Source organism: Morus notabilis, unplaced genomic scaffold, assembly GCF_000414095.1.
Source record: "Morus notabilis unplaced genomic scaffold, ASM41409v2 Scaffold176, whole genome shotgun sequence".
NCBI lineage: Eukaryota > Viridiplantae > Streptophyta > Magnoliopsida > Rosales > Moraceae > Morus > Morus notabilis.
Window position 1 is genome coordinate 37,909 of NW_010368054.1, and position 16,487 is coordinate 54,395.

The following is a 16,487-nucleotide window of genomic DNA, read 5'->3' on the forward strand; positions in this document are numbered from 1 at the left end:
CTTTTTTCCTTTTTGTAATTTGATAGTTACTTTTAGCTTTGTTTTTGCCTTTTGGCATATGGGCATATTCTAGTAAGTCTTATTAGATCTGATTCATTATGTTATGGGATTCATTTGAATAGTTTGCTTGCATAGTTGGATAATGCCGCATTTCATATTGTAAAGAGCTCCTTAGATCTTTTGATAGCATCTTTTTTTTTTTAATTTATGAAATACATTTTCTAAAATGAAAAAAAAAAAATGTTTACTTTGTGTGTTCTAACAAGGAATCCGGATTTTACAGGCTGCTAAATTAGCCTTCATTGTAAAATGGGGATTTCATTTTCTTGTCCGTTCGCCGAACACTCTGACGAGGAAAGTGGTATGGAATCTGTGATTGTAAAATCCATAAGTTTTGGAGATGGGCAAGTGAAAACCCCCGTTCGATCCGTCAGTTTTAACCGCGCGGACTTGGAACCGACGATTTCGAAATCTTTAGGCTCTGGAAAAATGGCTCTAGAAACATCAGTTAGCTTTAAAGGGAGCGAGTTTGAGAGGATGGTCTCGGTTAAGGTTCCTTCTTTGGACAAAGAAAAGAACATGTCTATTAAATCAATTGACTCAATTTGGAAAGAGATAGGGGATGAAGATCGGTCCCCGAAACTTGAAAGCCCTGCGGAGTTGATCGAACCTTCAATTTCCAATGCCATCCCGGACAGAGACATGGCCGCTCTGAAACTTCAAAAGGTGTATAAAAGCTTCCGAACCAGAAGGAAATTAGCAGATTGTGCAGTTCTCGTAGAGCAGAGCTGGTATGCATTGTCATCATTTTGTTCTAATATTTCCATATTTAACAACAAAGTTACCATGTTTCTATCTTTGCTCTAATGAGGCTTTTTGTGTCTATTTTAGGTGGGAGCTCTTAGATTTCGTTGAACTCAAGAGGAGTTCGATATCATTCTTCGAAATTGAGAAACATGAATCTGCCATTTCGCGTTGGTCTAGAGCGAGGACCAGAGCAGCCAAGGTAGAATTCTAACACATTGCTAAATGTTTCTTCTTTTGCTTTCGTAACTAATTCTTAGACAAAAAATTATAATATTTTTTTTCACTTTTGCAGGTTGGAAAAGGTTTATCAAAGAACGATAAAGCACAAAAGCTAGCTCTGCAGCACTGGCTTGAGGCGGTAAGTTGATTGTGTATGAGTAAATCCAAGTTGAAAGAATTTTTTGTTTGGTTTTGATCAGCCTTTACTGATATTTGTTACTCATTCGAAACAGATTGATCCAAGGCATCGATATGGACATAATCTTCACTTTTATTACGTTAAATGGCTTCATTGTCAGAGTAGAGAACCCTTCTTCTACTGGTAATATTCTCTAAGCAATTCCTCCTTCTTTCCTTAATTCAATATCTTATTCTACTTATCAAGAATTGAAACTGAAGAATGTTATATGACATGTGAAACGCAGGCTAGATATAGGAGAAGGGAAGGAAGTAAATCTCGATAAATGCCCTCGGTCAAAACTTCAACAACAGTGTATCAAGTATCTCGGTCCGGTAAGCATTTACATCTTTAACGATCCTCCTTTAACATTTTCTTTTCTAAATTTTTTTCTAATTTGTTTCTCATGAATATAGAGGGAAAGAATGGCCTACGAGGTTGTTGTGCTGAATGGGAAATTCTTCTACAAGAAATCAGGGGAGTTCGTCCACACCACTTCAGAAGGCAAAGATGCTAAGTGGATTTTTGTCCTTAGCACTTCTAAGATCTTGTATGTCGGCAAGAAGAAAAAGGGTACATTTCAGCATTCGAGCTTTCTGGCCGGAGGAGCCACAACTGCTGCTGGGAGATTAAGCGTTGAAAAAGGCATCATGAAGGTACTTTTGTTGAAACACAAAAAGCTCATAGAATTTTCAGGCCTCCACTGTTTTCATATTTCCCGTTGTTTGTTGTCTTATCATTTGTTGCTATGTTTCAACAGGCAGTTTGGCCTCACAGTGGACATTATCGGCCTACTGAACAGAACTTTAAAGACTTTGTTTCTTTCCTTGAGGAGAACAATGTGGACCTGAAAGATGTTCAGGTAAGAAATAAAGTCATTGTTGGCTTTTGTCATTAATCTAATGATTTAACATTCCTTTTACAAGTGTACACGTGAAAGTAACATTTGCTGAGAATTTCCCATTTCTTTCATTTTCAGATGAGTCCAGTTGACGAGGATGAGGATTCACTTAGCAAGCAACGAAGTAGTCTTCATGTCAGAAGCAACTCATCTGATGAGGACTTGACTGAAAATCTCAGTGGCTTAGAGACCAAAGAGATCCAAGATGCTGAAGAGACCAATGTTGAAGACTTAACTCAGGAGATTGCAGATTCAATCGGGAAATCGGCAGCTGCTCCACCAAAACCACATATGCCAAAGCGGTTCTGTAGCCTCAGTAAAAATTTGGTTAATCTTGAAATACCAAAGAGAGATAAATTGTTCAAGAGATTGGATAGTGAGAATGAAGCTTCTATTATTCATTTAGAGTCCTCCTTGGATGGTCATGAAACAGCAGAAGAAGTAGCATTTCAAACTTCAAATCAGGAGAACATGATTCCAAATAACTCTTCTGACCAGAACCATGAAGAGAACGAAATAGAAGCAATCCCCGAAGAATCGATTCTCAAAAGGATCAACTCACGCAAAGGAATGAATTCATACCAATTGGGAAAGCAGTTGTCCTGCAAGTGGACAACTGGAGCAGGACCCCGAATCGGTTGTGTTAGGGACTATCCCTCGGAGCTCCAGTTCCGAGCTCTAGAGAAAGTGAACTTGTCTCCTAGAAGCAGCGCTGCGCGTTCTAGATCGTACTTCTCTCCTCGGATCATCAGTGGATTAAGTCCAAAGGTGTTAACGCCAGCAAACTCTGGAGATGAAATGGCAGAAAACTCATCATCAAGAAATAGTAACCATTCTATAGCACAGCCGTCCCCGTTGATAAGAGGAGCCTCGGCAACCATACTTCGCTAATCTGTCAGATTTGACAACAATTTTCTTGATTAATTCATTTTTTTGTGTGAATAGAAGAGATGATATAGGAATTCTTTATCATTCTTTTCAGCTGAAAAATCATGTACACTATCTTTTTGTTTCATTCATCATCATCAAGTAGGAAATGAGATAAAAGTTGTAGTCTTCTGGGAAGTTTTAATTCCCCGTTAATGAAAGATATCAGCCCATATTAAACTTCCTTTTAGTAGTCACTTAAGCATGTGATCAGCACATGTTTCAATACAATATCTCAAGTCACATAGGTGGGTCAAATCTCAACATCATAACAACATATATTCATGCACACTATCAGTGTCTTCTCATTGATTTTGTTTGGTTTCTTAACCTTGGATGTAGTAAATATTGACTCTGTGATCCTTCCAAAGTTTGAAACTTGGTTTTGGTAGATCAAAGATTACACACTTATTATTATTATTAATTAATTAGGCCTCCTTTATTTCAGGAGCAGTGGATCTTGTGGCTCCTTGTTCCTTGACAACCAAGTTTAGCGGGTTTTTTTGTTCATATCTTTTGTTTTGACCGCTTTCATTAGTATTTGGCTGGGTTAGCACCATAGGGTATTTTACTTCTGTATTCTTCTTTCTTTTCTTAAAGAAAGAAAAGAGAAAAGTGATAGAGCTAGTAGAGGATTGCTTCTTGCTTGTTTTGCAAGTCCATTGCGAATCCGGGCCTCTTTCAGTCCCTCTAGTGCTTCAACGAGTTTTAAGTTTTTCATTTTTCATCTCTCTTTATGGGCTAGAGTTAATTAGTTAAACCTTCTAATATTTGATTTGAAGGACTTGCAAATTTAACCCTTGTTAGTACTTATGAACATCAAGTTTTTTTGTTTTATTTTTTGCTCGTTAATAAAATATGCTATGTTTTATTTGAAAAGTGTTAAAAACTTATTATTATTATTTTTATCATATAAAAAGCAATTCAAAGAGCTCAATGGCCAATGGCCTACTATGTCAAGCACGAGTACAATACAGCATGAGCATGAGCATGAACTAACACGACATGAGCACGACATGTGTCTAGGTTTATGCGTCGGGTTAGGCTTATAGTTTTCATTCTTGGACTGGCACGAACATGTCACGAATCTTCAACGGGTCAGGCCAAGCAGGACACGAAGTACGCATGGGCCTTACTGATTATGGGCTAGGTCGGCACGACACGGTACATTTGACATCTCTAAGTGATTTAGAACGTTCCATTCTGAATTATATGACATAAAATAAAAATAAAACCAAAAACCTAAACACACCCACCCCAAATGAGAAATTTGCATAATTTACCCTTAGGGGTGCATGAGTATAGATTTTTATCACTCTTTCTTAATTAATACCTTTTTATTAGTATAATGATTTGATTAAAAATGTTATTAATAGTAAAAATTCTACCTATACAATTTTAAAGAATATTTGTCTCATTTTTCCAAAACAAATTAAATGGAGTTTGCAACCCCAAGATAGAGAGGGCCAATCTGAAACACTTGTGTTGCCTATTGCTGAAGTCTGCCGCTGATTTGGAGAGAATTGGGTGCCATGCCCCTTGTTCAAATCGGTCTTCATTTGTGCCCTCCACTTATTTAGTGTTAATCCTAATTCCTTAATAGAGATGTCAAATGGGCCGACGGCCCGGCCCAGCCCAGCCCGTAATAGTGTCGGATTTGGCACGGCCCATTTCGCTACTGTTACAGGCCGTGCCCGGCACGTGTAATGGGCTAGGGATGGGCCTCAGCTTCTCAGCCCGCGGCCCAAGCCTGGCCCTAGCCCGTGGAGGCCCACGGCACGGCCCGTGTTCGGCTCGGCACAAGCCCTAATTCGGCCCTTGTTTGGCCCGGCCTAAGCCCGCGAAACGGCTCGTGAAACAGCCCATTCTAAATGCTCTCGTGGGCCCTTCGCGGGCCCAACGGGCGGCACGTGATTGGCCTCCCGTGTGGCCCGTCACGGGCCTCCCGTTTGGCACGTGACGGGCCTCCCGTTTGGCACGTGACGGGCCTCCCGTTAGGCTCATCACGGGCCGCCCGTTGGGCCCGTGAAGGGCCCAACGGTAAGAATCCGAAAATCCACCCTAAATCCTCTATAAATACCCCTTAATTCCACCATAAATCCCACACAACAATTCACTCTCAACTTCTTATCTCACTCTCATTCTATCTCTCAACTTGTCTCTTTGATTTTGATTCTAAGCTTTTTTCTTGCGTTCACTCATTTTCTTACTCTTTTATTTACAAAGTTCAAGTTCAATCAATTTTCAGAAAATGGCCGCACCAAACTTCCTTGATTTCACTGCTCTTCCTGAGCTTGGTGATAAGGCATTTTTTTAGGAAGAAATGATGTCTCCTAACCCCACCCCCACTGAACCAGAAAATGCTCCGGTGGATAATGCTTCAGTGCACAATGAGGAAGCTGGAGAACGTAGCAGGGGAAAAAGACCGCAAACTTCTCCGGCATGGTAGCATTTCACCGAGGAGGCCCGACCAAATCCAAAAACAGGTGAAATGGAAATTCGTGCGGCATGTAAATATTGTAAAAAATACTTTTTCTAATAAAAAGAGTGGGGGTACTGGTCATATGGATAGACATTGGAAAGTATGTCTACTGTTGCACCAAGGTGGGAGTGTGGACTCCCGCCAACAAACACTATCACTCACATCACAGGGGTTACAAAATTTTACATACGATGCACAACGTGCGCATGAGGCACTAGCTAAATTTCTAGCTAGTGCCGAATTGCCTATTTCTTTTGCAGATGATGCATTGTTCGAAGAATTCATTCAGACAGCCTTCTGCCCACAATTTAAACGGGTAAGTAGAAACACAGCTCGTTCTGATTGCATGAAAGTGTTTTATGCAATGAGACAATATCTTATTGATAATTTTAGGACTTTTAATGCTACTATCTCTTGCACTTCCGATATGTGGGAGGGGTGCAATAAAACTGGACATTTATGTGTTACAGCGCACTACGTTGATGATGATTGGGTTTTACAAAAAAAAATAATTAGTTTTCGTTTATGTCCATATCCTCATAACGCATTATCTATTTTTGGTACAATAATGGAAATTTTGGATTTTATGGGATAAAAGATAAAGTTTTAACAATTACTTTTGATAATGCGCCAGCTAACACAGTTGCAATTAACATGTTTAAACATAGTTTGAAACCAGCGTTTGGGGGGGAAATTTTTCATCAACGGTGTGCATGTCACATAATTAATTTAGTAGTTTAGGCATGAATTGAACGTATCTCAGCTAATCTTACAAATATTAGAGAATCATTATCATTCATATCTAGTTCTGGAGCTCGGCTCCAAGAATTCAAATAATATTGCAGGAACAGTCAGATGTGCCCTAGAAAGTTTCCAAATGACGTGAGACATAGGTGAAATTCCACATATTTAATGTTGAAGGTAGCACTCCCGTATTCGCAGCTTATCACGACATACGTAAACAGTAAGAACGATCAAATTTTAATTTTCGATCCTGATTGACAGATTGCTGAGTATTTTTTTAAAATTTCTATAAGTTTTTTACAATACTACTGAATTACTTTCTGGAGTTTATTATCCTACTGCACATTTAGCTTTACATCAATTGTTTAATATTTTAAAAACATTTTCTTATTATAGGGATACATAACTTTTTGGAAATATAGTTAAGTTAATGGAAAATAAATTTAAAATTTATTGGTCAGGTTGTCCTATGTTATATGCATTGGCAACCATTTTAGATCCTAGGTGAAGAGTAGATGGGACTGAATCATTGATAACTGCTACCGCAGAAAATTTAGAAATAGATATGCAACTAATTATTACTAACGTTAAGAAAATATTAGAAAAGATTTTTAGTTTGTATGAAGCAAAATACATCACAAGTAAAAAAGAACAGGGAACTTCATCGTCAACCAGCAGTTCAGGGCCTAAAGGATCGTCGTGAAGTTTCTTGAAGAAGAAAGAGAAAATGACAGGATCGTCCTCAACACAAGCGTCTACTGAACTAGTAAAATATTTTGAAGTAAATTTTGTAATCGATGACGACAAACTAGACATCTTACAGTGGTGGAAGAGCAAGACCGATCGTTTTCCAAACTGTCCGTAATAGCTCGTGACATTCTGACAACTCCAGTGTCAACGGTAGCATCAGCACAAGCTTTTAGCGCAAGCAACCGAATTCTTGACGAGAAGAGAAGCAGAATGCATCCAGATATCTTGGAGGGGCTAATGTGCGTTAAAGACTGGGAAAATGCTAGAAGACGAAAACAACAATACACAGATGATTCAATGCAAGAATATTTTTCTAGCTTAGAAATAACAGAATCTTCTGGAAGCACTTAGGTTTGTAATTTACTATTCCTAGCTACTACACTCTTTTTTTCTTCGCTAAGGTTTTGTCCCGATCTCCCCACGGGTTTTACTTAGCAAGATTTTTAACGAGGCAGTCATTTATGTGTACTTATTCCTATTATGTCAATTCAATAAAATCACATCTTTTAGAGGCATATGATATATTTTTTTAATTAAATTTAAAAAAAATACAAGGGCCGGGGTCGGCCCGTGAAGGGCCTGGGCCCAGGCCACGGCCTTCGCCCTTATGGACAAGGGCCAAGGGCCTTGACCGGGCCTGAGATTTTCTTCTCAGGCCCAGCCCAGGCACGGCCCTGCACTGTGCAGGGCCATGCCAGGCCCGTAATGGGCCTAGTGTTGGACGTGCCGTGCCGGCCCAGCACGGCACGACACGTTTGACACCACTATTCCTTAACATTAGTTAAAAAAAAAAAGTAAAAATCCTCATAATGACCTAATCAAGAGCACATCGTCAAACAAAATAATCATAAACTTTAATATTCTTGATCAATTTAATATTTAATATTCTTGATTAATTTACCTTTAAAAATACATAAATTTAAATTTTTACTCATTATTATTAATTAATACTCTTTTATGAATATAGTTATTTGACTAAAAAATTATATTAATTAAGAGTAAAAAGTAAAAATCAAGATTCATGTACTTTTAAGAAGTATTTATCAAAATTTCTCTTTTTTTTTTTATATATTCAACAACAATTTTTTAATAAACCATCGTATAATTTATACATTAGATGATGGTTTCCTAATGTTTGGTACAAAATTTTTGAAAGAAAAATATTAGCATTATTTTTTTTGTCACTCTCTTTATTTTACTCTTAACATTCACTGTTTGATACGTGAACTTTAATATCTCATTTAAACAATGAAGGCTGAGAGTAATAAAGAGAGTAATGTTGTATTTATCATGTTCGAAACACAAATTTCCGTCATCATCTAATGTTATTTATAGAACATTGAAATCTTCTCACCTGTCTTTATTATTTTTCCTTTTATATTAGACGAGCATATTCCCTTAATATATTGTTAAATAGGCCTCATCTAATCCTAATATTACAGTTATATGCGTTAACTGTTATCACCATTAAAACTCATACAACGTATTGTTCATGTAATGATTTTCTTAAATTCGGTAAATGTTTTTTGGTCATATATGATTTTTTTTTTCAAGGTAATTCAATCTTAAATTCATTCTAGGGATGTCAATGGGGCGGGGCACCCCAAATGGGGCAGGTCGACCCACACTTATAGAGGTTATGGGGTGGGGCGGGTCGATCTAGATCTGCCCCATTTACAAAAAAAAAAAAAAAAAGATGTTTGACCAAACTAAATATGAGTCTTCTTTCATTCTAATTTTTAATGTTAGTTTACTGATCTATCTAAAAAATTTAAACTGTTAAGATGTGAGTTAATAATAATTTTATACTTTAACACTTTTTTTCACGTGTGAGTTAGACAATGATAATCTCAACACATGATAACAATATAAATAAAAATAAAAAATAAAATTACACGGGTTTAAACTTAAGACTCCCGCTCTGATATTATATTAATTTATTAATTCATCTCAAAAATTTAAACCGTTAAAAAATAGACTGATAATAATTTTATACTTTAACCCTAAGCTCAATTTAACAAAAAAAATTTTTTTGAGGAGTCGTGGTCTAGAAAATATCTTGGACAAACACATATCCCCTTTTGATTTTAGAGAGAGAAAGTACTCATGTATATATATATATATATATATGTGCAGAGAGAAATGGTTCATTCCAAATTAGAAACTAGAAAGTAGCAGCATTCTAGAGAGAGAAATTGGAGATTTTTGGGAAGACATTGATATTGTAGAGAGAGAAAGCAGAAGAGAAGATATGAAGATATAATGCAATCAATCAATCAAGAGAGCTTATTAAATTAAAATAAGAATTTATATCGATCAATTTGTTTTGAAAAACCTCCTTTTTTTGCGGGTCGGAGAGGGCCAACCGCCCACGACCCACTGGGTTTTGACCCGAACCGCCCCGCCCTTATATCGTTCTGTAAAACTATTCTAAAGGTATATGGTATTGCCATTTTCGTGTGTGGCGCACGTTTTTCCATTTCCATTTCTTTTTCTTTTTAACATTTATCAATAAAGATATCTATCATTTTTCTGCATATTTCGGCATTCAATTTCCACCCAAAACTGAAAACAAAACTCATTTCAGAAAACTCCTTCCCTTTAGCGCCAACCAAATATTCAGCTCAACATCATCTAATTCCTCATCAGACATTCATCATGAACCGAAAAGCGCATCAAACTCCAAGCTTTTCACGGCCACATCATCATCGTCCGTTTCGACGGAGCTCGAGGTAGGAACTGATCATGAGACCGGAGATGGCAAATTCGATTGGTATTCGCAGTGGTATCCGGTTATGCCGGTTTGCGATCTGGATAAGAGGGTCCCACATGGGAAGAAGGTGATTGGTCTTGATGTGGTGGTGTGGTGGGACAGGAATGAGAGTGATTGGAAGGTGTTTGATGATAGTTGTCCTCATAGATTGGCACCACTCTCTGAAGGGAGGATTGATCAGTGGGGCCGGTTGCAGTGTGTTTATCATGGTTGGTGTTTTAATGGCTCCGGTGACTGCAACTTCATCCCTCAAGCACCCTCCGACGGTCCACAGGTAGGGACTCACAGCCCCGTTTAGTTGTTAATAAGCCATTCAATTAATAAAAAAATAAAATAAAAGATCATAATGATAGATTATTATTTAAAATGACATAAATAATAAATTTACATAAATTATATATTTTTTTTATTATTATAAATTATTTTTAAGAGATTTTTTAACTTTAATAACCAAGGGTTTTAATGGTTATGATAAATTGTGTACTTTTCTCTTATTATAATTTTTTTAAGAGATGATACACTCTATTGCCGTTGAGTGGACTTTTGACTTTAACATCCGAGGGTTTTGACGATGGCACACGTTAAGATATTTTTCATTCGAAAAAGCTTTACAACATTCTATCAATAATATTAGGTCTCATTCATTTTGCGGATTTGAATTTTTAATTCGAGTTGAGATGTGATATTTTTTAAAAATTTTTCATTGTAACAGAAAAAGTTAAATATGATATTTTCTGAAAAAATTTTATTGTAAAAACTTAAAACTGAAAACTCGGTGAAATGAACGAAACCTTAAATTACGTACTTTATAGGACAGTAATTGATCAACAAACTTGCACTAGCAAACAAATTTGTAAGAAGGCTTGTGAATTCAATACCTTAGGCATGTGCGCCAGCAAACATTTTGACTTTAGTTAGGAAAAAAATAGCAAAAATGATTTGTCACTATTGTGTTACCTGTGTACAGAGCTGCTTTGTGAAGAGTGAAATCTCGTGAGAGGGAAAAAAGAAAAGGAACATGAGAGAGAAGAAAAATAAATATAGAATAAGAGACTCAAAGATTCATTCTACGTGCGGAAAAGGGAAAACAAAATTGAAAAAACCAAACAAAAGGATACCAAACGTCAGTGAAAAGAGTGAACCAAAATGACATTTAAAAGAGGAAAAAAAAAAGAAAAAAAAAAGAAAATAAAAAGTCTAATGAAACAATTTTGAATTCCAAAACCAAAAAGAACCAAAAAAAAAAAAGAAAAATTCATATGATGATTGCTAAAATTACTGGGAACACACTTAAAATAATATATAAAAATCAGTATACATGTAATTCTTTTTAATTTTCTTAAGCTTGCACGTGCCCCCACTGACCCTCCCTCCCTTGAATCTGTCCCTGGTTTTCTACCTATTTTGTGTGCAAGAGTAGGTCTTTTAACTTAAAACTTTAACAAATATATGGTTTTTTCTTTTAATTTTTCATTTTTAGGTGTTGAGCACTTGTAAGCCTTTTCGGTCTTGCTTGTTTTGTGTTGTGCTTCAGTCTACTTTCCTGTGAGGATTTAGGGTGATGCCAATTGTCCCCTCTCTTTTAAACGCAAAAGTAACTTGGCATAAAATAGGTGGTAAAAGTTTTGGGTGGCCATATAATTGAGATGTTTTACTTATTTATCCTTTAGGAATCAGGGTCAAATGTCTGCTCAATGATTAGAAAAAGGAGTCAAATCAGTCCTGTTAGCATATAGCATTTGTTTTTAAAAAATCACAATTGATTAAGTGGACATTTAATTTATAAATTTAGAATTATTTTTTATTAATATGTGTTTTTTATGAAAAAAATATTATAATAAATTACGAATTATGATTCAAATTATAATACGAATATACTAATTAAACGCACGCTTCTCTGCAACTCTTTTACGCAGTTTCACACATTCAAGAAAGCATGTGCAGCTGCTTATCCAAGTACCGTGCAGAATGGCATCCTTTGGTTTTGGCCCAACACTGATCCTCAATACAAAGACATACTTTCGGAGAAAAAGCCCGCTTATATCCCAGAACTTAATGATCCATCGTACAGTAAGTCAATGGGAAATAGGGAATTTCCTTTCGGGTATGCAAACATTTCCTTCAACAAATGTTTTCTGATCCCATTTATCTTGTTGTCCCTGACCCTAAAAATTAAGAGAATTTCTCTAATAGGATTAAAAAAAATAAACTACAAGTAGTTTTTTACTACAAAAACAGTCTATTCTACGTACTTTTTTCGATAAGGAAGTCTTACGAAGAAAGTTCTTAAAATTAATTTACTCTTAGTTGAACCTGTAATAATGCATATTGTGATAATAAGGTTTTAATTCTTATTTTTGGGGCTTATACTAGTGATATAACTTTCTATGATATTATTTATTGTTTAATTAGTTTCAATCTTATTTTGGTTGCAATATTTATCCTAGAATAGGTTTCTAGATTCCAATTATATATTGTGTTAAAACTTAAAACTGCTTCTGTAAAATTAGACCTGACAATGCATTTCTATTGTATTCTATTTTTTTGAAAAACTAAAATATCAACTAATAGAGCTGAACATTAATCTCTGGACTACAAGTTGGCACTTGTTAATCTAGATACAATTTAGGAGAAAAGATGTTAGGGTTTCTTTCATTCAATTGCATTGAAAAATACATCAGAAAATAAAGTTTATAAAGACTTGCAGGATAAATAATGAGACTATTCTACCTTGACTGAAGATGAAAACAAATAATAATGATGGACTTAGTCCCTGTAAAAATGCACCGATTCTTTACTTTTCAACCGTTAAATCTGTATTAAAATTTATCTGTTTTGCATACATGGTCAAAAAACTGGGACTAGTAGTAACCAGAGAAACTTCCTAATAATAATAATAACTAATATCATTTAATAGCACTCACTCCTCTTGGTTCTCTCTATCATGTTTTCTTCGTCCTGGTTCTTCATGTCAAAGAAGATGAGAAAAAATCAAAAATAAAAATTAGCATGCCAAATCAAAAAGGGGTTATTTAGCTACAAATTGAATCGATTTTATAATATAATTTCCTTGTAAGAAGGTATCTGATGGAAGTTTGTGTGATTTCCCAGATATGAGGTCTTGCTTGAAAACCTTATGGATCCATCACATGTTCCATATGCGCATTACGGACTACTGCAAACTCGACAACCAGAGAGTAGATAACAATCTTCAGATCCTTTGTAGTTGAATCAGTTCTAATTTCACCTCTCTTGATCATATGCATAATATTATGCATGAATCTTCATTTTCATGCAACGATATTCTTAATTTATGCAGATAAGGCTGATAGAGAAGGGGGTAGACCAATGGACATGAGAGTGGAGAAGTTGGATAAATATGGATTTATAGCAAAGCCAGACTGGGTGGGCACTAATGAATTTATTTCGCCATGTGTTTTTTATTCTCATTCTCGTCCTCTACCAGATCAAGGAAATGAGGCTGCATCATCAGCTGGCACCAAAAAGGTATTTTTTATGTTCCACTTGAGCAATGGTAGCTATAATTTATTAATGATTTCTCTGCTTTTATTGTATCACTAATGCAATGTCAAATTTTTATGCTGATGCCAAAACTTAGCATTTGGTGTAAGAAAATCATTCTTAAATGCACTGTTATACCTAATGTCAAATTTGGTATGAGAAATAGCATACGCCAAATTTTGTCATTTGTTGCTTATTGGTTGACGAGTTAATGTTTTCATCATTACTACAAAAACGATTTTTGTTTTGCCTTTTTTTTTCATTATTTAAAAATTAATTTTTGTTACATGTTTAAAACAATAGGATTCATGACATTTTTTGTCATATAGCATTTAAAGTATACATAAAATGGAAAAACATATCAGATTAATAAATCATTTTTATCCTTTTTTTATGGGCGTTATAGCGCCTTATTAGCATTAGCACTTTTGCATTGGAAATAATTAGTAGTTATTTTGTTTGCTAATTAGCAGTCATCAGTGGAAAGGGGAATAGCTTTAGTTTTCTTTGCCGTTCCAGTCACTCCAGGTAAAAGCAGATTGATATGGGCTACGCCAAGGAATTTTGCAACTTGGATTGACAAAATTGTTCCGCGGTGGATCTTCCATCTTGGACAGAATACGATATTGGATTCAGACTTATATCTTCTTCATGTTGAGGTGACTTCTTACTAGTTAGCTGGATATTCCTTCCCATGCAGGCAATATTTTGATTGTTACTCATGCGTGCTTACCACAATCAAACAAATATTTCAATCGTATTTCGAAAGTAAAAGTACTTTTAAGCCCCTTATCGGATTTGAACCGATGACTTAAATGGTATGAAATCTTTTCCAATCAAATTCTTCATAAATCTTCCATGTACACTTTAATTTTTTTTTTTTTTAGAAGACGAGACCGAAATGCAGGTTGTGTGGATTCTGGACTTCTTGAAGTAATTTTTGATGTCGAATTATTTCTTAAACTAGTATTTAAAATACATGAATTATATTATAAGCAGGAAGAAGAAAGATATAAATTCAGTTGGTATGTCTGTTTAGAAGGTAGAAATATTATTAGTAATTGAAAAAACTTGTTACAAAACAACTAGGAAAGATTTGTTTGTGTCTTTTTAATTGTTTTATAGTTGGTTGGCCTTTTTTTTTTTCCATACAATGAATGAAACATTGTCCTAACATAATGAAATTACAATTTGACATGGAGGTCGGGAATTTTGTTTTAATTTTCCTTTTAAAGGGTCCTTGTAATCGCCTAAGATGTCATCTCTGATGGGAATGAATTAAAATGGCTTGCACAATCTAACTATATATTGGATTGTTTATATATATAGGAACGTAAGATACAGGAGTCTGGCTCCGCTCAATGGCACAAAACATGTTTTTTGCCAACAAAAGCAGATGCCCTTGTGCTTGGTTTCAGAAAGTGGTTCAACAAGTATGCTGGTGGTCAAGTTGATTGGAGAGGCAAATACAGTGGAGCTCTTCCCCCTTCTCCGCCTCGAGAACAGCTAATGGATAGGTAAATTGTCCATCTAAAATAGGAATCATTCTTATAATATTGTGGTCTTTTGCTTTCTTAATCTGTCTTTCCAATTACTTCCCTTTGCAATAAAAAAACGGCCTCACTCGGTATTTGTTGCAGCCCGCAATATGCAATGACAGAAGACGTCAGTAGAAAGCTAAGATCTGCGTTGTATAAAATTGTGATTTAGTTCTACTTACAAGTGGCAAGAAATTAGTACTTTAAGAAAATGTTACAAACCCATTAGGTAGAACTCGCTCTTACCATAAAGGCTTTTGGAAGATAATACAATTTCTTCTTCATTAATTAGATCAGAATACACAACAACAAATAAGTAAGACTCCTAGTACCACAAGATCCTAACTAATCCAAGTTTGTTTCTTGGATTTTATTGAACAGAAAAGCATAAAATCTTAACAAACCTTCCTAACTATCTTCGACACTAACATTCCACCATGCTCCACAACCGCCATCCATGACGGTCCATCTTCCCAGCTAGGTGACTTCGCAGATCTCACCTTCTATCAGGTAGCAGCCCTTCCTAGGTCGCCCCATCCGTAGGCAACATCTTCCCAGCTAGGTGACTTCACAGATCCCACCTTCTATTAGGCAGCATCCCTCCTTAGGTCGCCCCATCCGTAGGCAACAGTTACATCCATAGTACGTCCAATCTCATACTCGACACTGACCTGGCAGTAGCCCTTTCCTCTTTGGTGGCTTCCCTCGGCTTCAGTATTTGACACTTTGACGGATTCACCAACGCATCTTAATCCAGCTTATAATACAACTGCTTTTGACTCGAATCCGTGACGTGGTAGACTGTCTTTGATACCAATGGTTACAAACCCATTAGGTAGAACTCACCCTTACAAAACCGGCCTGCAAGGGGTGGGAACCTAAGGGCTTATAAACCCGCTATTTGTCTTATAATCATTCTATGTGGAACTTTTTGGTATCTAACAGAAGATTACTACACTAATGAACAACCTTTAACAATAAAAAAAGCTTGTGTAATACCTTGACCAGTTGTTCTTCCTTTCGACCTGTTATTGAAATTTCAAAGGCCATAAAATGATTTTATGGTCTCTTCATCACTAAAAAAATAATTCACTTCTATTGCATTTGGTGCAACATTAATTCTTAGGGCTTGTTATCAGAAACAAACTTTCTGTAATTAGAGACGAAACATATTAAATTTCATTTTGTTGAAACTCTTTTTAGGTATTGGTCCCATGTGGTGAACTGCCCCAGTTGTGCCGCGGCATACAAAGGTCTCAACATCCTCAAAGTCGTGCTGCAGCTTGTGTCTGTTGCTTTAATTGGCATTCTTGCTATAACCACGCTTGGTGAGACTTCAATGGCTAAAAGAACTACAATGGTTTCATTGGCAGTACTTTGCTTTGCAGCTTCAAAATGGTTGGCGCGCTTTGTCTACAAAAACTTCCATTTTCATGACTATATTCATGCTTTTCACTAGGACATGATATGTATGCATATCTAGGTAACCTTACTTTCGCGTATAATAAAAACACCATATTGAATACTGTAAATATATATGACATTATCCTCAATGCATGCATGCCGTGTCGAGATCTTCCGAGCATATTGAAGGTTTTAGAAGCTTGAAGATTATAAGGTAAAATTTTGCTATCCTATCCCTTTGT

General features: G+C 35.9%; 2 protein-coding genes across 2 annotated transcripts; both read left to right on the forward strand.

The window, feature by feature from the left end:
* Positions 1-309: 309 nt before the first annotated feature.
* Positions 310-3,107, forward strand: LOC21402037 (IQ domain-containing protein IQM2). The gene is made up of 8 exons (XM_010114329.2): positions 310-791; positions 892-1,006; positions 1,100-1,165; positions 1,260-1,348; positions 1,452-1,539; positions 1,621-1,860; positions 1,965-2,066; positions 2,184-3,107. Exons 1-8 carry the CDS (start codon positions 310-312, stop codon positions 2,994-2,996), a joined length of 1,995 nt encoding a protein of 664 aa, XP_010112631.1. The 3' UTR covers positions 2,997-3,107.
* A 2,176-nt stretch (positions 3,108-5,283) lies between these two features.
* On the forward strand, positions 5,284-16,426 carry LOC21402038 (protochlorophyllide-dependent translocon component 52, chloroplastic). Its single transcript, XM_024176236.1, has 8 exons — positions 5,284-5,329; positions 9,526-10,055; positions 11,698-11,885; positions 12,893-12,978; positions 13,101-13,288; positions 13,777-13,962; positions 14,633-14,820; positions 16,045-16,426. The coding sequence occupies exons 1-8, from the start codon at positions 5,284-5,286 to the stop codon at positions 16,298-16,300; spliced, it is 1,668 nt and encodes a 555-aa protein (XP_024032004.1). The 3' UTR covers positions 16,301-16,426.
* The last annotated feature ends 61 nt before the right edge of the window (positions 16,427-16,487 follow it).

What these genes read in the sequence shown, in the direction of transcription:
- LOC21402037 (XM_010114329.2), top strand. Translation starts at nt 310, where the DNA reads ATGGGGATTTCATTTTCTTGTCCGTTCGCCGAACACTCTGACGAGGAA. An exon ending in TTGAAAAAGGCATCATGAAG is followed by an intron (nt 1,861 to 1,964) that starts GTACTTTTGTTG and finishes ATGTTTCAACAG; the next exon opens with GCAGTTTGGCCTCACAGTGG. An exon ending in TGGACCTGAAAGATGTTCAG is followed by an intron (nt 2,067 to 2,183) that starts GTAAGAAATAAA and finishes TTTCATTTTCAG; the next exon opens with ATGAGTCCAGTTGACGAGGA.
- LOC21402038 (XM_024176236.1), top strand. Translation starts at nt 5,284, where the DNA reads ATGGCCGCACCAAACTTCCTTGATTTCACTGCTCTTCCTGAGCTTG. An exon ending in CATCAGCTGGCACCAAAAAG is followed by an intron (nt 13,289 to 13,776) that starts GTATTTTTTATG and finishes GCTAATTAGCAG; the next exon opens with TCATCAGTGGAAAGGGGAAT. An exon ending in TATATCTTCTTCATGTTGAG is followed by an intron (nt 13,963 to 14,632) that starts GTGACTTCTTAC and finishes TTATATATATAG; the next exon opens with GAACGTAAGATACAGGAGTC.